At 34.2% G+C, this 22477-nt stretch overlaps 1 protein-coding gene across 3 annotated transcripts in view; it reads left to right on the top strand.

Annotated features, from left to right (window-relative positions):
• Window positions 1–22477, top strand: part of MAN1A2 (mannosidase alpha class 1A member 2) — a 143542-nt gene that overhangs the window by 52474 nt on the left and 68591 nt on the right. For all 3 annotated transcript variants that reach the window (XM_060090359.1, XM_060090360.1, XM_060090358.1), the window contains exons 4-5: window positions 4049–4167; window positions 9660–9740. In XM_060090359.1, coding sequence (XP_059946342.1) covers window positions 4049–4167; window positions 9660–9740 — 200 coding nt within the window. The remainder of the gene's footprint in view (window positions 1–4048; window positions 4168–9659; window positions 9741–22477) is intronic.

Genomic DNA, 22477 nt, shown 5'->3' on the forward strand with positions numbered 1-22477 from the left:
AAAGCTCAGTAATGAGGAAGTATGGTTTTAGCATAAAGATAGACGTAGAGATCACTGGAAAAGAATAGAAATAGAACTGCACATACATTTTTAATTGATTTTCAACAAGGGTGCTTTCAGTGCGTTATAGGTAAGTCTTTCCAATAAGTGGTGTTGGGTCAGTTATATATTCATGTAGAAAAATAAAAACCTTGACTCTTCAACATTGTATACAAAAATGAACTTGAAATGAATCATAGATCTAAACAAAAAAACTAAAAGTATAAAACTTCCAGTAAAAAATATTTGAGAAAATCTTCGCGACCTTGAGGTGAGCAAAGAGTTTTTAGAATACAAAAGGAATAAACCATTAAGGAAAAAAAATTGACAAATTGGGCTTCATGAAAATAAAAAAATTCTGCTTTCCAGAAGACATTAAGGAAATGAAAAAGCAAGCCCCAGAATTGGAGAAAATATTTGTGATACATGTATAAGGATATATTCAGAATATATAAATAATTCACCAATAATTCACCAAAGAAAGTAAATGAATAGCCAATAAGCACATCAGTCACCAGGGAAATTAAAATTCAAACCACAATGCAAAATCCTACATACCGAGTAGCATGAATAAAATGAAAAAGACCAACAATGTCAAATACTGAGAGGGATGATGGAACAACTAGACCTCTCATACATTGCTGCTGGGAGTATACAGTGGTACACTCTGGAGAGCAGTTTGTCAGTCTCTCATAAAGTTAAACACAAACTTACTATACCCCCCAGCAAGCCTATTCCTAAATATTTCCAGGATGCTCACGAGTGAGATCAGATAATAGTTTTATTTTTCTTACTAAGTTATATTTTTGCATCAATGGTATGCAAAATTCGTTAAGTTGAATTTTAAGCTTTCTTTTCCTATGTTCTATCAAAATTTGTCGAAGTTATCATCCTTAAAGTAGAATTTATTCTATGAAACTTCTAGAGTGTGATACTTTTATAGTGCATAGCTCTTTGAAAATTTCTCAATTTCCTGTTTCTTGGTCTGCTTATCTAGATTTTCTATTTCCTTTTTCATAAGTCAAAATAATACCTATTTTCTTAGAAAATTGTCAATTCCACTCATTTTCAAATTTATTGGGAAGATATGGCTAAATTAGGCTTTTGTAAAAAATAGTTTCCTTAATTTCCTTTGTATCTGCCTTTTAATATACTCTCAATTCCTTTTTTTGTGTTTTTATATTCACATGACTACTTTTAAAAAATCAGTTGGTCCTAGATTTATTGTATAGTTCTTTTCATAGAACCATCTCTTGAATTTATTACTTTGACAGTTTTCTTTATTCCTAATTCATTTATTTCTTTAGCTTTTCTGATTCTTCTACTTCATTGCTCAAGTTTATCATTTTTCTTATTTCCTTAGTAGAACATTTTCATTTGTTCTCATTAAATAGTATACAATTTTTAAGTTGTGAGTTTTTCTCAGAGAACTGGTTCAGTTGACTCCTATGTTCTCATAATAAATCTTTATTAATGTTTTATATATTCTGTTGTGTCATATTTTAATTCTTATTTGACCCAAGGGTAGTTTTAGACCCTTTAATTTTTTCCAGTTGAAACCTTGAGTTGTCTAGATAAACACTCACAGTGATAGCCAGTAATTTCAGTTTTGCCTTTTTCTTCTTTGTGCTGTTTAGCTCGTGGCACAAACCTCTCCTTGTGCAACCAACTAGAATTGGTATAAATATGTGGGTCAGGCCTTTTTCCATTTCAGAGTAGTCAGCACCTTAGAGGAGCATGCACTTACAGAGCTAAATAAATAACTAGAGAACTGAGCATGACAACCTATAAAAATTGAAATAAGAACAAAAACAGGGACTCCTAAGGATTTAAAATAAGGATGATAAATATTGTGGACAAAATACAAAAATAAAAAGAGGTACATATTTAATTCAGATGATTATGCAAGAGATAAGGATATATGGGTGACTAAATGGCTTGATAAAATTTTTATTATCTTAATTAAAAGCTGAGGAACAAGAAAAGAAAAAGGAAAGTATGTCTGTAATAACCCAGTTAATATCAACATGAAGGGAACTGAGTGGGGAGAAGACCAAGGGATTTATCAGAGTGTGGTGTAGTACTTGTTTTATTAGTGGGAAGATATACTTCTTGATAAGTTGAAGAAATTTTTAGGAGCGCATGAATAAGAAAATGTGATATAGGTTGAGGACAGTCATTATAAGAACAAATTTGTGTAGACTTAAACCATCACAAGAAAACACTATTTATTTAGGAGAAAAAGGAATGGAATTAAAAAGGAAAGAAAAGAAGGAATACTAAATGGAAAATGTGAACCTAAGTAGTGTCGAATGCTGACTCCTAAAATATCACCAAGATAACTTGTTGATAAGACAAAGCTGAGTTTAATGCTTACCATGGTAAGGGAGATCACTACCTCACCAGAGCCATAGTAAGCCTGTCAGACGAGGAAGGACAAAGTTGAGATATATATTGAGATTTTAAGTCTTGTTTAACAAGGGCCTTTCAGTTGGAGAGTTATGGTTGATTACATCTTGGTTATGATTGGGTAAGGATCATGATATAATAGTTTCGGATTGGTGAGTGGAGAATTTAGAGGCAAGAGGTTTAGAGTTTGAGTGTTAGTCATCATTTGATACTTTCTGTTAAAGAGTTGATGAATCTTTCAAGAAGTTCCTGGAATGAACAATAACTTATTTTGCAGCTTCTCTCTTTCTGAGCAAGAGTTTCCTGGAAGAGTAAACTCATGTTGATGAAGACAGTGTAACAGTAAAGTCATGTTAATGTAGACAATAAGCTGTGTGGGTGATTTTCATTCTCAGAAGGTAGAAATAATAGTTCAATTCCTGGGGTTAGGGAAAACCCAGCTGCTCCATGTTATTTGTTCTTTTACTACACTACTAGATTTGTCTTTGTCAGGATTTGTCAGGATTTTTGCAGTTATATTCATTAGTAAGATTGGCCTGTTCTGTTTTCTTGTGTTTACAGTATCTGTTCTTGGTATCAGTTAGGCTAGCTTTGTTGAATTAGTTCCTCCCTCCCTGAAATATTTTCTTTTAAGATCAAGATGATCTCTTTCTTGAAGATGGGTAGATCTTACTATTTTGATTTTCTCTGCTCACATTTTATTTTATGACTTCTTTTTAAATATGTTCTACCTGCTTTTTGATTGTTAAGGACTATTATAGTTTATATTCCATCACGGTTATATAGCCTTGTTATACTTTCGTTATTATTTTAAGTATATTTTTTGCCCTTTCTATGAATTTACCAAAAGAGCACGGTTCCTGGTTGTCTTATGACTTAGCTTATCATCTTGAACCACTGTCGCCATTTCTTAAATTAATCCTCTTTATTTTTTTCCCCCAGTCTATCTCAATTAAGGAGATAGATATCTCATTTTCTGACCAGGAAGAAAATTAAGGAGAATTATAATTTTAGTTTTCCTTTATCTTCCTATTAGTTACCAATGTGTCATCTTTAGGAAAATGTTTTAAACAATGTATATTATCTATTCTTATGGAAAAGTGAACCATGTTGGGTATTTTTTTCATCCTTATATTTCTACTTTGATTTACTTTTTTAAAATAAATAAATAAATAAATAAATTTATTTTTATTTTTGGCTGCATTGGGTCTTCGTTGCTGCACGCGGGCTTTCTCTAGTTGCAGTGAGTGGGGGCTACTCTTGGTTGTGGTGTGTGGGCTTCTCATTGCTGTGGCTTCTCTCGTTGCAGAGCACAGGCTCTAGGCTCACAGGTTTCAGTAGTTGTGGCACACGGGCCCAGTAGTTGTGGCTCACGGACTCTAGAGTGCAGGCTCAGTAGTTGTGGTGCATGGGCTTAGTTGCTCCACGCCATGTGGAATCTTCCCGGACCAGGGCTTGAACCCATGTCCTCTGCATTGGCAGGCAGATTCTTAACCACTGTGCCACCAGAGAAGTCCTGATTTACTTTTTAAATATAAAAAATTAAAATAGATCTTGTATGAAGGGCATCTTTTTAATGACATTTTCCCCCCATATATAGGAAGTTCACAAATGGGTGCTACTATAGTAGATGCTTTGGATACCCTTTATATTATGGGACTTCATGATGAATTCCGAGATGGGCAAAAATGGATTGAAAACAACCTTGATTTCAGCGTGGTGAGTATACAGTTCATAATTTATTCCATTGACTATGAAAAGACACTGTAACAATAGTTTTTGAGTGTTATACTAGCAGTTTAAGGAAATCCTAAGTCCCCCTTCTTCTTTTGCGATTGTCAGTTGTTCAGTTTTTGCATAAAATCATCACCCTTTCTCACCATTTTCCTTTTCCTTTTCTTACCCTTATCATTTAACGTAATGTATTGCATGTGTTAAGGCAAGAGTTAGGGAAAAAAAAGCACATTGAATTAGAAACATCAGGAAACCGTAAATTACTTTATAAATATTGTTTTATTATTTTTTCAAGAAATAATGATTTGGTACCATTTTTTTAAACATTTTTTAAAAAATCTATTTTATTTTTAAAATTGAAGTATAGTTGATTTACAGTGTTGTTGATTTGGCACAGTTTTGAAGAGCCTTCATAGTTATGCACATGCTCATCCTTCCAGCATTTTGGCATAGTTGTTAAGTAGTGCTGCTTAGGTTTTAAGCCCAACACAGCCACAATTCTAGTGCTATTTGGGAAACCTACCTATAAGTAAGTGCTACTTATTCTTTCTAAACCTGTCATAAAATTGCTATCCTATTGCAATATTGTGAGGATTATTTGAAATAATCTGGTACATATTAAGTGTTCAGTAAATGTTAGCAATTATTTTCATTGTTACCAGTTTTAACCTAAAAGATGTGTGGACTATTTTGTCATATTCATTTTCATCTTTCATGATATTTTTACTTTTCCTTCTGACTGTAGTGAGAAGCCACTTCTTATGTGTTTTTCTCTTTGGCAAACTCTGTATCATTCAAACTCTGTATCATTAGCCTTTCCTGATGCTAATTAGACAAAAACTGATTACTTTCTTTTATATTATTTTAGCATTTTGGACATAGCTCAGAACAGTTTTTATTATCAGGTTTAGGTTTGGCTGTGAATGACAGAAAATCTAGTATAAAATAGCTTAAACAAGATACATGTTTATTTCTCTTTCATGCAAGTCAAGTACAAAGATAAAAAGTTTAGGGCTGGTTTGGGTAGCTCCTCGATGACCAAGGACCTAGGATCCTTTGTCTTATTATTCTGTCAACTTCAGTATAAAGCTTCAACCTCATGGTACAAGATGATTCCTCAAAATAAGGTGGATAAACCTTCCAGTTGCATAAAGGAGGAAGGGATAGAGAAAAGATATGTGACTGCTCAGAAGTTGGTTACCCCATTTTTGCTTGTGTGTTATTGAGTGAATCTAACTCATGTGGCCCCACCTTACTGTAAAAGGGGATTGAGAAATGCAGGGTTTCCCCTGTATAGTTATGTAGCTCTTAGAGATTATGTACTTCAAGGTCATGAAGATATATTCCTGTATTTAATTCTAAATGTTTTAAAGTTCTGCTTTTGCATTTAGGTCTTTAGTGCTTATATAGTTGAGTTTGTGGGTAGGTTAAGATAGGCAACTATCAATTGATCCTAGCACATTTATTTCTCTACTATTTATTCATGCCACATTAGTCATGTATTAGTTATATCACTCTATTCTTTTCTACTGGCTTTTCTCTTTATCCCTACATCAATATTTTAGTAGTCTAAATATTTATTATAGTCTTAACTAGTTTTATAAGAAAAGCTTAATATCTATAGCTGAATCTTGATATCTGATCTTATTCTACTAGGAAATTATCTTAGCAATTCTCAGTTCTTTGCTCTTTTAAGCTCTGGAAAAACTGTGTTGAAATTTTGATGAGGATTGAATTCAATTTATAGAGTAATTTGGAGAGAATTGGCATTTGTGAATCTCAAATACTCCTGTTTGTTAACATGGCAGCTTTATTATGCCTAATAATTTGTTGGTATATCATTGTGTCAGTTGGCTCAATCAAGAACCAGAACTGTACATTTTTTTCATTAGCGGATTTAGTGTTTAGAATTGTTAACCAAGTAATGGAGCACTGAAAAGACAGAAAGAGAACATTGTAGTATTACAAGAGGTAGTAACTACAATAAATGGCTGCCATGCCTGGAACTGTGAGAACAATGGGGAGAGGTTGAGATCATTAAAATTTACTAGCTTGGGACTCTGTTTTTGATACCTTAGGAGTTCTTAAAAGGGGCTTCTCAGACCTGGGACTCAGACCTCTGAGGAGTGGGTACCTAGTTAGAGCTTGGTATCTCTAAAGGGCACAAGGAGGCTGATTTGGGGAATGTGTCTGTGGCAGGGGAACTGTAACCTGGAACCAACTGCCACTGCCAGGGTGAAGAACCATGGCTGGTTTGACACTGTCAGAAACTAGAAGTAGACTGGAAGGAATAAGTTCCTTTTTCTTCCTTCAGCTTTGTATTATCTTTGTAGAACCTTCTATCATCAGCACAGCTTATAAGGAAGCCAGATGCATTTGAAGAGTTCTAGTTTCAGTATACCGAAGTAGAGTGTAGAAGGATGGATTTGAAGCTGAGAAAAAATAACTTAATAATCAGCACAGTCATTTTCCATTCTTTCACTTTTACCCTTTCTGTGTCGTATGTTTTAGCTGTATATTTTACATATAGTGCGTATTTAGATTTTGTTATTTTTATCCAGTCTTGGAGTCTTTTAACTGTTAAGCTTTAAATATTTACATTTAGTATAACATATTTTTAGAGTTGAATCTTCAATCATTGTTTTGCTACCTATATCATTATTGTACTTCTCATTTGCCTTTATTTTCTGTCTATCTTATTTGGATTAAATTACTTCATGTCTCATTTTCCCGCTACTAGTTTGACTTTATACTTTCCATTTCCATTCATTTTGGGGTTACCCTTAAAATTTTAATAGGTATACTTACCAAAGTTTAAAATTAATCATTTTCTCTATCCTTCTTCTGAAAAACATAAGGATCTTAAAATGTTTTAATTTAGCTCATCTCCCTCTTGTCTTATGTGTAATTGTTGTCTAGTTGGTCCCAACTTGTATTTGAAACTTCCAAATTAAGTAATTAATAAATAAATAAATATATTTATTGAGTGCCTTCTCTGTGACAGACACTGTTCTAAATCTATGGATACAGGAATGAACAAAACAGAGTCTTATCTCTAGTTTATACTAGTTTCTATTCTAGTTTGAGGAGAAAAGTAGTAAATACATATTCAAGATATATTGAATATAGCATGTCAGATAGTGATAAGTGCTTACTCTTAAAGAAGAGTAAGTAGGATTGGAGTAAGTGGTGGTGAGAGGTTGCTATTTTATATCCATTGGATATTGAAGGTGACGTTTCTGAGAAGAGACCCAAGGGAAGCCATGTGGATATCAGAGAGCCAAGCTTTCTCCTAATAGATATTATAGCTGAGTATAGAATTAGAGGTTGATGATTATTTTCTCTTAACCTTTTAAAGATACAGTTCCATTGTCTTCCTGTTTCTGTTATGCTATTGAAAAGTATGCTGTCAGTTTAATATTTAAAAGGTAATCTGTTTTCTTTCCCCTTGTTTTAATATTTTCTTTTTTTTTTTGCTTTGTTGTTCTGTAATTCCATTACCATTCTGTATTTAGACTATTCCTTAAAGGACTCATGTTTTATCAGTCTGAGGACTTTTGTTTTCATCAATTTAGGAAGATTCTCAGTCATTTCTCCTGTGAATAATGCCTCTCCCTCAGTCTCTTCTTCTCTCCCTCTAGAAACTTTTCTTATCTTCTGTCTCTTGTGAGGGAAGGTTTGAATTTTACAAATAAGAATTATATAATATTCAGATGATAAGTGTTAATTGGGGAAATAGTACAGAGTAAGGAATATTAGTGATGAGGGATTACTTCACAATTTTATATTGTGTGGTCAGAAAAACTTTCTAAGTGAACTTTGCTTAGAGATCTGCGGGTAAAGTATAAAGACTGACAGAGAAGTGAGTTTGACAGTTCTCAAACAGCAGGTAGACCCGTTGGGTAATAATAAAGTGAGTCAGAGGGACATTGGTAGGAGATGATGTCAGAGAGGTTGTGGGGAATCAGATTATGTTGGGTCTAGTAAGTCATTTTACTCTGAGTGTAACCAGAAGTCACTGTAAGGTTTTGCACAGAGTAGTAACCTATGCTAACTTAAGATTTAAAAGGTTCACCACTGTAACTATATGGTGCTGAATAAGTCGAGTGCTGAGAAGAGGGTAAAGGTGAAGTCAGGGAAACTGGTTAGATGGTATTATTGTTCTAGTGAGTGGAGAGAGGCCCTCTCTCCCTCTTTTCCTTCCTCTCTATATTTAGTGAATGTCTACTATGTACCCTGCAGTATGCTATATATTGGGAATATATGAAGTAGTATAAACCACTTTGCTTTCGAGGATGGGGTAGGATAACAGTTATGTTATTAAAAAATTACATTATATTGTGAAAATTTTATATTAGAGAATTATGCTTGTGTTAGCAAATGATGTCTTCTGCCTATGAATGTTGGAAAGACTTCAGGGTAATATATATTTCCTTTTAATTTTTACTTAAAAATTAATTATGAATGTTATTTTTCTATTAGTCAATTTTGTATATTCTGTGGATTCTTTGGTTATTTTCTTTGCCACTTCTAATTTCTTTCCATGCATTAGAATCTTCTTCAGCAATATCTTTATCTATATCTAAATACAAACCTATAGACTCTATGTGGTAGGGTTATTAATACTGCTATACTTGTGGCAAATTTCCTTCTGTTTGTTGTTGGCCTTTTAATTTTGTTCATGATTTTTTTTCTTATAGGTAATTTTCATTATGGCGAAATTCAAGTCCTTCTATCATCATTTGTTATCAATGCTATTGATTTTATGCTTACAAAGTACCTGCTTTCTCAAGGAAGTATAGATATATTGTCACATTTTTTCTACTTTTTTATTTCAGTTTTCTTCTGTATTTACTTCTAAATCATTTGGATTTCATATATATATATATATATATATATATATATATATATATATATATATATATATATATGAAATGAGCATCCAAATTAAATTCTTACCTAGGAGTCACTTTTTTCAACATTATTAATTGAAAAACGTATCATCTTGCCATTATTTTTTGGTACCTCCTTTAACATTGATTAAGTTACATATACTAGAAAAACATTTAAAATTCATGAGGAGAGATAGAAGTAAAAATGGATGTTATAGTGTAGTGATTAGAACAGTAAGGGATGAGTAGAGAGAACACTATTCCAAAATTCAAGAAGTAGAGGCTTTCATGAGGGAGAATAGGCAATAGCATCAAATATCTTGATAATTTCACAATAATATGTAAGGCACATGAAAATGGCCCATTGGCTATGGCAATTAGGAAGCTGTGCTGACAGCAATAGAGGAGTTTCAGTAACATTAACAAATGGGAGGTGAGATTGCAGTTGCATGAGAAACAAAGACATAGAAAGTGGAAAAAAACATTCTTCCCAGCATGTTTGTGAGAAACATATGAAGGATTGAAGATATTTTGAAACCTTTACAGCTTTATGTATATGTGAATATTTTCAATATGTTTTCACAGAATTCAGAGGTGTCTGTGTTTGAAGTCAACATTCGATTTATTGGAGGCCTACTTGCAGCATATTACCTTTCAGGAGAGGAGGTGAGCAAAATCAAGTGATATGTTGTTTGGGGAGAAAGGGTTGTGAATGGAATTTAGTAAAATGAAAGATTTCCCTAGCATCATGTCGTCTTTTTATTTTTCTTTTATTTTTTTATTTCTTTTTGTTTTGTTTTTTTGTTTTTTTTTTTTTGCTGTACGCGGGCCTCTCACTGCCGTGGCCTCTCCCGTTGCGGAGCACAGGCTCCGGACACACAGGCTCCGCGGCCATGGCTCGCGGGCCCAGCCGCTCCGCGGCATGTGGGATCTTCCGGGATCGGGGCACGAACCCTAGTCCCCTGCATCGGCAGGCGGACTCTCAACCACTGCGCCACCAGGGAAGCCCCGTCTTTTTATTTTTTAAATAAATTTATTTATTTTATTTATTTTTATTTTTGGCTGTGTTGGGTCTTCGTTGCTGCACGCAGACTTTCTCTAGTTGCATTGAGCAGGGGCTCCTCTTCATTGCGGTGCGCGGGCTCCCCATTGTGGTGGCTTCTCTTGTTGCGGAGCACGGGCTGTAGGTGTGTGGGCTTCAGTAGTTGTAGCACTTGGGCTCAGTAGTTGTGACTTGCGAACTCTAGAGTGCAGGCTCAGTAGTTGTGGAGCACAGGCTTAGTTGCTTCGTGGCATGTGGGATCTTCCCAGACCAGGGCTCGAACCCATGTCCCCTGCACTGGCAGGTGGATTCTTAACCAGTGTGCCACCAGGGAAGCCCCATGTCATCTTTTTAAATTGTCCAGTACTGAACTAATCTACAGGTTTGCTGAAATAACTAGATCTTCAGGTAGAGCTCTGTTTCTTGGGAATAATGATTTTTCCATTTTGAGAATCTCAGTGAAACAAATTCATCACAGATCCTAGCATTATATACACTGTGTCTCCTCTGTAAGAGTTATCCTTCTCCAGGATTTGCCATTTCAATTAATTACATTGTTGAAACAAAAGTAGAAAATATATTAATAAGATTAGAATTAAGGAATGAATCAGTAAGAATGAATATGGATCCTCCTAAGTCCAAAAATTAATTAATATAACTGCCTATTTAGAAATTGAATGCAATTTATTGCTGTAAATTAAAACAAAACAAAACAACTCTGAGTTCTCCTTTATGGAAGTCTTGGTGTAATACACACAGACACACTTGAGACTTACGGTGATGGGGAAGTGGGTGTAGGAAATTGCTTTTTACTACTCAGATGGGTTAAAGAGTGGGCTTGGAGAGTGCGAGAAAGAGAAGCTAAAGGAAGAGGTTATAGTCATTTTTGTTTTGTTTTCTTGGCACATAGATTTAGTTGATTTGTTGGTCTAAATGATTGTAAGATAGCTTTGTAAATTTAAGAAAACTCACTTTTTATTATATGTATTGTAAAGATGGATTTTTATATTGTCTTCAGTTTTTATTTTTTGTGTTTAACTTTAAAGTGGTCATTTTTAGGATTGTTTTCCCCTTATGGCTTCTAGATGTTGGTCTTTAGAAAGCCTTCCCTATGGCTGTATCATTACAAAACAAATATTTCCATTTTCTTCTGGATTTTTATGATTTTATATGCTTATATTTAATTATGTCATCTATCTTTTTGTGTGCTTTTGTGTGTAAAGAGTGAGATAGATATTTCTGTAGAAGAAATATGTTTGAAGATGATGGTATTTAATATATAATATTAGATAAATAACATTTATCTTACTTAATATATGATTTTACTGTCAGCCTTTACTATGTAATTTGATTATACCTCCAACCTATCTTTCAATTGTTAGAACACTTCAGTTCCCATTTAATAAAATAAAAGGTTTATACTCTTGCAAAGAGTTTTCAAACTTCAGTGTGTTTCAGGGTCACATAGCGTGTTTTATAAAAATGAAGATTCCAAGCCCTGCTCACAGGACTGAAATTCAGTTGCTTTGAGGTGGAAACCATTATTTATGGTTTTAATAAAGTACTCCGTGTTAAAGGTGATTTTGGAAATGCTGGTTCTATATTTTGAGAAACTCTGACCTAGCTTATATGAATAAAATCATTGTAAATTAATCGATAGGATTTTTTGGTCAGGTTTATTGAGGTATTATATAGAGTAAAATTCACCCACTTTAGTGTATACTTTGAGTTTTGAGAGTGCATACAATCTAGTAAGCACCAGCACAAGTAAGATATAGAAGAATTCTATCATCCCAGAAAATTCCCTTTTACCATTTTATAGTTACCCCGCATGCTACCACCAGCCTCTGGTAACGACTGATCTATATTCTGTTTGTACAGTAAGGAGTACTGGCTTCTTTCATGTAGCACAATGCATTTGAGATTTATTCATGTATTTAATAATTCATTCCTTTTTATTGCTATATGATATTCCATTTTGTGGCTCTAACAGTTTATCCATTCATCAATGGATTGGTTTTTAGTTTTAGAGATTCTGAATAAAGCTGCTATAAATATTTGCATTAGCATTCTGTGGGATCATAAATTTTTATTTCTCTTGGGTAACTATCTAGAAGTGGGATTGCTGGATCGAATGGTAAGTAAACTTTGGAAGAACTCCCCAGACTTTTTCACATAGTTGCCTTCCATCATGACCAGTACTTGGTATTGAGAGTTTCTTTATTATTTTTAGCTATTCTAATAGGTGTGTATTAGTATCTCATTGTGGTTTTATTTTACTTTTCTCTAATGACAAACCATGTTGAGCACCTTTTTATGTGCTTATTTGTCATTCATATATCTTCTTTAATTGTTCAGTCTTTGGCCATCAAAATTTTTTTGTTTTCTCATTATTGAATGTTGAGAGTTTTTTGTATATTCTGTATATTCTGGACATAGGACTTTTATAACCTGTGTGTTTGCAAATACTTTTATAACCTGTCTTTGGCTTTTCAGTGACTTAACAGTATCTTTTGAAGAACTGACGTTGTTACATCTTGAAGTAGTCCAGTTTATCAGTTTCATCTTTTATGGTTCATGTGTTTGGTATTTTATTTACAAAGTGTTGCCTAATCCAAGGTCACAAAGATTTTCCCTTGTTTTCTTCTAAATGTATTATAGTTTTACTTTACTATACTTTTAAATCTATAATCCATTTTGAGTTAAATTCTATATGCTGTGAGGTAGAGGTTGAGATTCATTTCTTTCCATATGGATATCCAAAAATTCTAGCACCATTCGTTGAAAAGACTAGTCTTTCTCTATTTAATTGACTTTGCACCTTTGTTGAAAGTAATTGACCATATATGAAATCAACTGACCAAATGTGGGTATACTTCTAGACTCTGTTGTTGATCTGTGTGTCTGTCCTTCTGCTATTACCACACTGTGTTCATAATTATGGCTTTATGGAATTGAAATCATGGTCTTTATGGTCTCATAATCAGGTTGTGTGAGTCCTCCAACTTTGTTCCCCTTCAAAATTGTTTTGGCTATTCTAGTTTTATTTTCTATATAAATTATAGAATCAGTTTCCTGATTTCTACAAAATATCTTACTGGGATTTTGATTAGGATTATATTAAGTCTATCAGTAAGTTTAGGGAAAATTGATATCTTTCAATCCATGAACATAGCATATCTCTTCCTTTATTTAGTTCTTTAATTTTGTTCATTGATGTTTCTAGTTTTTACAGATCTTATACATATTTTGATGGATCTGTACCTATTTCATATTTTTTGATGCTATTAAAAGTGGTACTGTACTGGTAGCGTAGTGGTTGAGAGTCTGCCTGCCGATGTAGGGGACACGGGTTCGTGCCCTGGTCCGGGAGGATCCCACATGCTGTGGAGCGGCTGGTTCCGTGAGCCATGGCTGCTGAGCCTGTGCTCCGCAATGGGAGAGGTCACAACAGTGAGAGGCCCACATACTGCAAAAAAAAAAAAAAAAAAGTGGTACTGTATATTTTATTTCAATTGCTCATTGTATGTATGCTGCCAGTATATATAAATACAATTGCTTTAAAAAACCTTTTAATAAAGACTTAAATTTTCAGCTGGCTCAAGACATTTTGTTTTTCTCTAGATAACTTTTCTGATACTCTCATTTATTTTTTAAAATGTGGGGGGCTTCCCTGGTGGCGCAGTGGCTGAGAGTCCACCTGCTGCTGCAGGGGACATGGGTTCGTGTCCCGGTCCGGGAAGATCCCACATGCCATGGAGTGGCTAGGCCCGTGAGCCATGGCCACTGAGCCTGTGCATCCAGAGCCTGTGCTCCACAGCGGGAGAGGCCACAACAGTGAGAGGCCTGTGTACCGGGAAAAAAAAAATGTGGTAAAATGTACATAACATAAAATAACAACATTTACATTGTTTTGCACTATGCAGTTGATTTTTATATTGACCTTGTGGCCTGAGATTATCATAAATTTGCTAGTTAATTCTAGTCACTTTTAAATGGATTTTAATATATTCTTTGGGAATTTCTTTGTAACTAATCATGTCGTCAGTGAACAGAAATGTTTTATTTCTCTATATAGAGAACAGTTTTATTTGTATAGTTCTTTTATTTCTTTTTCTTGCCTTATCACATTGCCCAGAACCTTCACTAAATACAGAGTTAAATGGGAGTGGTGAGAGTGGCATCCTTGCCTGGTTCCTGATATCAGGGGAAGAGCATTTAGTTTTTCACCATTAAGCATAATGTTAGCCATAGGGTTTTGTTTTTTTTTTGTTGTTGTTGTTGTTTTTTTGTAGATGCCCTTTATCATCTTGAAAAAGTTCCCTGCTGTTCCTATTTGCTGAGGTTTTTAAAATCATGAATGGATGTTGAATGTTGTCAAATGTTTTTATGGCATTTAATTAGATGATTATATGGTGTTTCTTCTTTATCTGTTGATAATGTGAATTACGCTGGTTGATTTTTGACCATGAAACTAACCTTGCATTTTGGGAAGAAACCCCACTTGGTCATGGTGTACTATCCTTTTTAAATATTGCCTGGATTGATTTGATAATATATTGTTGAGAATTTTTTTGTACCTGTGTTCATATGGGATATTGATCTATAGTTTTAATATATTTTGTATATGTGTGTTTTGTATAAGAGTAATACTGACCTTGTAAAATGAGTTTGGAAGTGTTTCTTCTTTTTTTCCATTGGAGAAGTTTGTGTATAATTGGTATTATTTCTTCCTTAAATGTTTGTTAGAATTTCCCAGTGAAGCCACGTGGGGTTGGAGTTTTTTGTTTTTGTTTTTCCCACTAAGTTTTAAAATGTATGTATTCAATTTCTTTGGTAGATATAACACTGTTCAGGTTATTTATTCTTGAGTGGCTTTTGTAGTTTGTGTGGCTTTTGTTGTTTGTGTATTTCAGGGAATTTGTTTCCTCTAACTTGTGGACATAAAGTTGTTTGTATTACTTTGTTATTATCCTTTTTATATCTGTAGGGTCTTTAGTAATGTTCCCCATTTCATCTTTTTTGTTGTCAGTCTGGCTACAAGTGTATTAATACTTCTATTTCAAAGAACTAGATTTTGCTTCATTGATTTTTCTCTATTTTTGTGTATTCAGTTTTATTAATTTTTTGCTTTTATCTTTACTTCTTGCTTTGGGGTTAAGTTGCACCTCTCTCCCCATTTTTTTTCCTGTTTTTTTTCCAGTGCCTTTTGGTTGGAGTTTGTTAGCTCATTAATATGACACCTTTTCTTATTTTATTTTATTGATTTATTTTTATCTTATTTTTTACTGAAGTATAGTTGACTTAACAATATTCCATTAGTTTCAGATGTATACATAGTAATACAATATTTTCATAGCATATACTCCATACAGAGTTATTTTAAGATATTGACTGTATTCCTTGTGCTGTACATTACATCTTTGTAACTTATTTTTTCCCAGTAGTTTGTAAGCATTAATATCATAGATTTGCTTCTCAGTCTTTCTTTAACTGCATCCTATGAATTTTGATATGTTATGTTTTTATTTTCCTTTAATTCAAAATATTTTCTAATTTCTCTTCTTCCTTTTTGATTGCTGAGTTATTTAGGAGTATGCTGTTTAATTTCCAAATATTTGAGGATTTTCCAGATAGCATTCTGTTATTGGTTTCTAGTTTAATTGTTTAATTGGCAGTGAATAAAGAGCAAATTTATTGAATTTTTTGATGTTTGTTTCATGGGCTAGAATATGGTCTATCAAAAAGAATGTATGCTTGAAAAGATGTGTATTCTGCTGTGGTTGGGTTAAAATGTCAATTAGGTCAAGCTAGATAATAGTGTTGCTTGATCTTCTGTAGTTTTACTAATTTTCTGTCTACTTGTTCTGTCAAATACTAAGTTGAGGAGTCTTGAAGCCTCCAACTATAATTATGGATTTGTCTGTTTCTCCTTTCAGTCCTATCAGTTTTTACTTTATGTATTTTGGAGATCTGTTCTTACGTGTGTACATATTCAGGGTCGTTATGTCTTCTTGGTGAATTTGTTTTTTTATTGCTTAAAATTTTTTCTCTTTATCTCTTTTCATATTCTCTGTTCTTTAGTTTGTCTGATACTGTTATAGTCACTCTGACTTTCTTTCAGGTGGTATCGCATGGTATATCTTTTAATGTATGTGATCTACTTTTGAGCCTGTTGAAGGCTTTTTTCTTTTTTAATTGGGGTATAATTGCTTTACAGTGTTGTGTTAGTTTCTGCTGTACAGCAAAGTGAATCAGCTATATGTATACATATATCCCTTCTTTTTTGGATTTCCTTCCCATTTAGGTCACCACAGAGCATTGAGTAGAGTTCCATGTGCTGTACAGCAGGTTTTCATTAGTTATCTATTTTATACATAGTAGTGTATATATGTCAATCCCAATCTCCCAATTCATCCCACCCCCCCATTTCCCCCTTGGTGTCCATACGTTTGTTCTCAACGTCTGTGTCTCTATTTCTGCCTTGCAAACAGGTTCATTTATACCATTTTTTCTAGATTCCATATATGCGTTAATATGTGATATTTGTTTTTCTCTTTCTGACTTACTTCACTCTGTATGACAGTCTCTTGGTCCATCCTCATCTCTACAAATGACCCAATTTCATTCTTTTTTATGGCTGAGTAATATTCCATTTAATATAGGTACTACATCTTCTTTATCCATTCATCTGTCGAAGGACATTTATTTAGGTTGCTTCCATGACCTGGCTATTGTAAATAGTGCTGCAATGAACATTGGGGTGCATGTGTCTTTTTGAATTACAGTTTTCTCAAGGTATATGCCCAGTAGTGGGATTGTTGGATCATTGTTGAAGGCATTTTGCATCTCTGTTTTACCTTGATTTTTAAAGTTATTATTTCTAATACTTCACTTGACCTTTACAGTTTTCATTTCTCTGCTAAAATTCCTCGTTGTCTTCATGTATGTTTTCCACCTTATCCACTAGGTCTTTTAACATAGTAATTATAGTCATTTAAAATTCTTTGTGATTATTTCAACCTCATTAAGTCTGATTTGTCACTTGCTTTGTCTCTAGAAAGTGGATTAATTTTTCTTGCTTTCTTAAGTATTTAATAATTTTTTTATTTAATGCAAAATATCATGTATGGATGGGACAGTGAAGACTGAGTTTAATAATATTTATGCCTGGAATAGCATGACTGTGCTATTAGTGTTAGGAGCTGAGTCAGTTTAGTCTGAGTTGAACCAGGTTTGGGTTTTTTATCACTAAGGTTACCTACAAAGTACCACTGGCTTCAAATTCCTCTGACACTACCTTGTAATTAGAGTGGGCCTGTTTTGCAGGCAAGTTTTTCTTAACACTCTTGCTCTACTGTCCACTTTAGGCATTCCCTGTATGCCTGTGCCTCAGAGTGGGTCTCCTCTACACCCTGTTCCTCTCCCAGCCATGAACTGCTGTTACTTGCTACTCCATGCTTCCTAATATTTACCAGGTTAAACATTATATGATGTCTTTGAGATAGAGCATTTTTTTCTTACTTTCATGCCTGTCTATGTAGAGGAAATACTAAATTGTTTGTGTGTAGTTGACTAATTTGCATACCAAAAAGCATACGATTCAAAATTACCTATGAACAGCTTATGAAAGAGAAGTGTCAGCCTCTGCCATTTCATTAGGCTCCTTATCTGAAGGTTGAAGCAAAATGTTGAAATTTTGGTTGCTGTTGTCATAGGAAAACACTAAAATGCTGAAAAAGTATACAATGTTACCAGTATTTCCATTTTTGCAGTTTTAACTCCTTAGACTTCAGGAAGAACCATTTTGAAGTGGAGGGAAGCACAAGTACTTTGGAGCTAGAGGTTTGAGTCTCTATTCTGCCTCCATTTCATAAAAATATTTGTCAAGCTATTTACCTTCTGTAATTTAAGTTTCCTCATTTATAAAAGAATGAGAGAGTTCACCTGAGAGTTGTTGGGGGGATTAAATTATGTGAAGGTGCCTAAGGATATCACCTGACTCAATAGATACTACTTTACTTTTCTTTCCTCATCCTTTGACTTTTTTCCTGTGTGGTAAATATACTGTTTCTAACAGCTGGGAAATCCTTCTACTTATTTAAAAATAGATAAGTTAATTTCTTAGGATAGAGTCTACTAAAAAGTAGAGAGAACGTTTTACTTTTCTGACTTTCTCATACAATCAGATTTCACTGACCATTTTACTTTTCTACTGGATCATTTTACATTGAAAGCTCTGATCCATATCTATTCCAGGAAACCAAAAATAAATCCCTGAAATCTGCCAAAAGTAAATAAAACACTGAATATAAGATTATTCTAATACTGGATAGCCAATAAATTCCTATGTCTCACATAAGACAGAAAATTAACTATAATAACATGGCAAAGCACCTTTCTTATATTTAGATAGAGTGTAACTAGAGTAAACATTTTACATGCATTCAGTGTTCTGGTATTGGGAACCAAATGAGGATTATATGCCATCCTAACAAAGTGTTCCTCTGTCCTGTGATTTATTAATATTATAAATGTTAATCTTTATAATATTTTCTCAGAACAAGGCTATTTATTTTAAATATTCACAAGTTTAAAAATCTTGATGATTTATTATGTTTACTTGAGCCTCAAATATATGACATTTCTTTTACCGTATTTTCTCATTTTTTAACAGCTATCAAAGTGGCATCCCTTCCTGAGTAAGATAACAATGTAGTTTATGTGGATAAATGCATCTGAAATCTGTCAGATAAAATAGAGAAATGGTTATGTAGAGTTTAATACGTTTCACAGAATATAAACACAAAATAAAAGAAATAAAAACAGCAAACTTTTTCTTTACTAAAACACAATTGTGTACTTCATTGCCTGTAGGTAAGATCATTTCTGAGTAAGTTCAGGGATATTTTCTTTTTTACTTTTGGCTGCGTTGGGTCTTCGTTGCTCCACGTGGGCTTTTTCTAGTTGTGGCGAGCGAGAGCTACTCTTTGTTGCGGTGCGTGGCCATCTCATTGCAGTGGCTTCTCTTGTTGCAGAGCACGGGCTCTAGGCATGTGGGCTTCAGTAGTTGTGGCATGTGGGCTCAGTAGTTGTGGTGCACGGGCTTAGTTGCTCCGCGCATGTGGGATCCTCCTGGACCAGGGATCGAACCCATGTCCCCTGCATTGGCAGGCAGATTCCTACCCACTGTGCCACCAGGCAAGTCCCAGGGGTATTTTCTAAGGCAAATAGAGTGTCCCTTTTTTGCCCTAAAGTTCTGAATAAAAAAGAGAAATGTTACAGTGTTAATTTTTCCTGACTTAAATATTAACCATTATTGTCCTTATTGCACTAATTTTCATTATATTTTGGCTTCAGAAGTTACTGCAATTTCCATTGACCTCTGCATTTTCTGTAGATGTGTTGGTAATTGGATAAAACATTCCACTAAGCTTTGCTGACCTAAATACCATTTTAAATGTACTCTCCAACATTTCATCTTAAATGTGTGAGTTCATCTACACATTTGTATACATTCATATGTGTTTAAAGTCACAGTACTAATACAAATTCACAGTTGATTATGATTACTGGTTTGATCAGAAGTTAGAGTTTACCACATGATCATCCCAGTAGATGCAGAAAAAGCATTTGATAAAATTCAACATCCATTCATGATAAAAACTCTCACCAAAATGAGTATAGAGGGAACATATCTCAACATAATAGAAGCCATTTATGACAAAGCCACAGTCAACATAATACTCAATGGCAAAAAGCTGAAAGCCTTCCTGCTAAATGCTGGAACAAGACAAGGATGCCCACTCTCACCACTTCTATTCAACATAGTATTGGAAGTCCTAGCCACAGCAGTCAGACAAGAAAAAGAAGCAAAAGGTATCCAAATTGGAAGGAAAGAGGTAAAATTGTCATTATATGCAGGTGACATGATACTCTGTAGAGAACCCTAAAGTATCCACACAAAAACTATTAGAACTAATAAATGAATTCAGCAAGGTAGCAGGATACAAGATTAATATACAGAAATCTGTTGCATTTCTTTACACTAACAGTGAAATATCAGAAAGAGAAGGTAAAAAAATCCTGTTTAAAATCATGTCAGAAGACAGAGTTTAGGGCTACCACAGGTGCTAGAAATTTAGGGGTAAAATCCAGGATAGGAGGGAGCCACAGAGGAGAAGCCCCAAATTCGCATGCATGAAACTGTGTATTTAGACCACTTTGTTTTATTTCCCTGTGTTTATCGAGCTATACCATAATTTTCTGCCTGAAATAGACTCTCACCCTTCCACATTCTCTGCCTGGTAAAGAACTTAAAAGTTCAAAGTTTGTTTATTTTAAGCAACTCTATTGAATGAAGTTAATTTATATACAATAAAATGTACCCACTTTAAATGTATAGTATCTAATTAAATACATTTAAATTTTAACAAATGTTTGATATGCTGTTGGAGAGAATACAAACAATACAAACTTTTTGGAAAATGATTTAGTTTGTGTCAAGTAAACATTTAAAATTCTCTGACCCACTAACGCACTTCTAGGAATGTATTATCTAAAAGTAACAACGTGGATACATAAAGTATACTCAGAAGGATTTTTTCATTGCATTAGTGTTTGTAGTATCCATTGTTTGAAAACATATAGTAGGCCAGTGTTTGCAAAGACCTGAATATTCATCTGGGGGCATGGTTGAATAAATTGATACATCTACTACTATAGAATACAACTATGAACATAAGTTTGATATATTTCAACCAGTAAACATAGGCTTGATGTATTTAGTGACGAAAGCAAGTTATAGACCAATAGCTTGTGTGTGTGTGTGTTTCCATTCATCCAGTCAGTTAGCCATTGCAGTATTTGGTGCAAATAATAATAGCAGCTTGGACTAAGATGGGTTGTAGAGATGAGAGAGATAAATGATATCAAGGAAAATAAATTCAAAAGGATTGGGTGATACTTTGCAGGGGGAAATGAAGCAGAAGGAGGATGTGGTCCCGCCTCCAGTTTTCTGGGTTTTGGTACTAGACTGATGGTGGGGCAGTCACTAGATATTGAAAACTTTAAGAATACTGGATTGGGAGGGGAAGCTTATCAGTTTGTTTCAGGTGTTTTGAATTTGAGGGGATTTTGCTATATTTAAGTAGAAATAAGTAGTAGACAGATGTAATGGATCTGGTACTCACTGGAGAGGTGTTGACTGGTGATATAAATTTGGGAGTCAGTTGCTTTGCTGATAATTGAAAACAGGCACACATGAACTTGCTCAGGGAGACAATTTAGAAAAGGAAGAGGAGACCTAGAATCAACCCTCAAGAAGCACAACATTAAAGGTCAAGTATGAGGAGGATGAGTCAATGAGGAGGCAGGGAGATTGTAGTATTATTGAATACAAGGGAAGTATTTTAAGGAGGAACTGGTCAATAATGTCTGAAAATGCTCTTTGCTCAAATGTGTGGCTAATCCTTAGCAAGATCCCTTTAAGTAAAATGATGGGAGCAGAAACTAGGTTGAAATAGGTGGAGTAGTGAGTGGTAGGAGAGGAAATGGATACAGTAAATTAGGCAGTTTTGTAAAAATTGGAAAGGTAGTTACGATACTATGTTAGTAGCAGGAAATGAGAGAATAAAACTCCAATTACTTAAAAATTGTACAGAAAAAAAGGATGGTAATATATCAAAATATTTAATAGTATTTGGTTCAGAATAGAGGAACTGGTGTGATTTAAATTTTTTCCTTTTCCTGTTTTAAATAAGCAAATATTTAATAATAGGTAATAAGAAAATATGGATTATTTATTTATCAGTCAGGATTTGATTTATAAGAGACAGAAACCATGCCAGTTATTTGAACAGAGAGAATTTCATATAAAGAATTATTAACTGGGTATAAAGTTAACTAGGAAAGTGCTAGATTAAAAAGAATACTCTAAGGTATCATGGAGGTGGCTCCTACAGAAAGCAACCATGGCTGAGGGAATATGGGCAAGAGGTTTTAATTACTGAAACCTAGAAACTTCAGAGGAAGGGCTCTACATAGCTGAAACTCAGACCTCTGATGAAAATGTGCTGGCAGGTGTCTTTGGAGTCAGGATTGAGGGTGATGAAGCTGGTTCTGCAAGTGTTGGAAAAACTGCAAAGTGGATTCAGCTGCTTCTACAGGAAGGTGCTTCTGTTACTGCTGATGTGGAAGGTTCAGGAAAGCCATCCACTATGGGGCCTGAGCATCTCTGCACACTTTTGCTGGGAATACCAAGAATATAAGCCCTTGACTGCTCTTTTCCCAGGTCATCAGGCTTATTATTACAGGGTTGAACTAGTGTCTTACCCTGGACAGATAGGCTTGCTTTCACTTA

The sequence above is a fragment of the Mesoplodon densirostris genome, chromosome 2 (genome assembly GCF_025265405.1).
Source record: "Mesoplodon densirostris isolate mMesDen1 chromosome 2, mMesDen1 primary haplotype, whole genome shotgun sequence".
Classification (NCBI taxonomy): domain Eukaryota; kingdom Metazoa; phylum Chordata; class Mammalia; order Artiodactyla; family Ziphiidae; genus Mesoplodon; species Mesoplodon densirostris.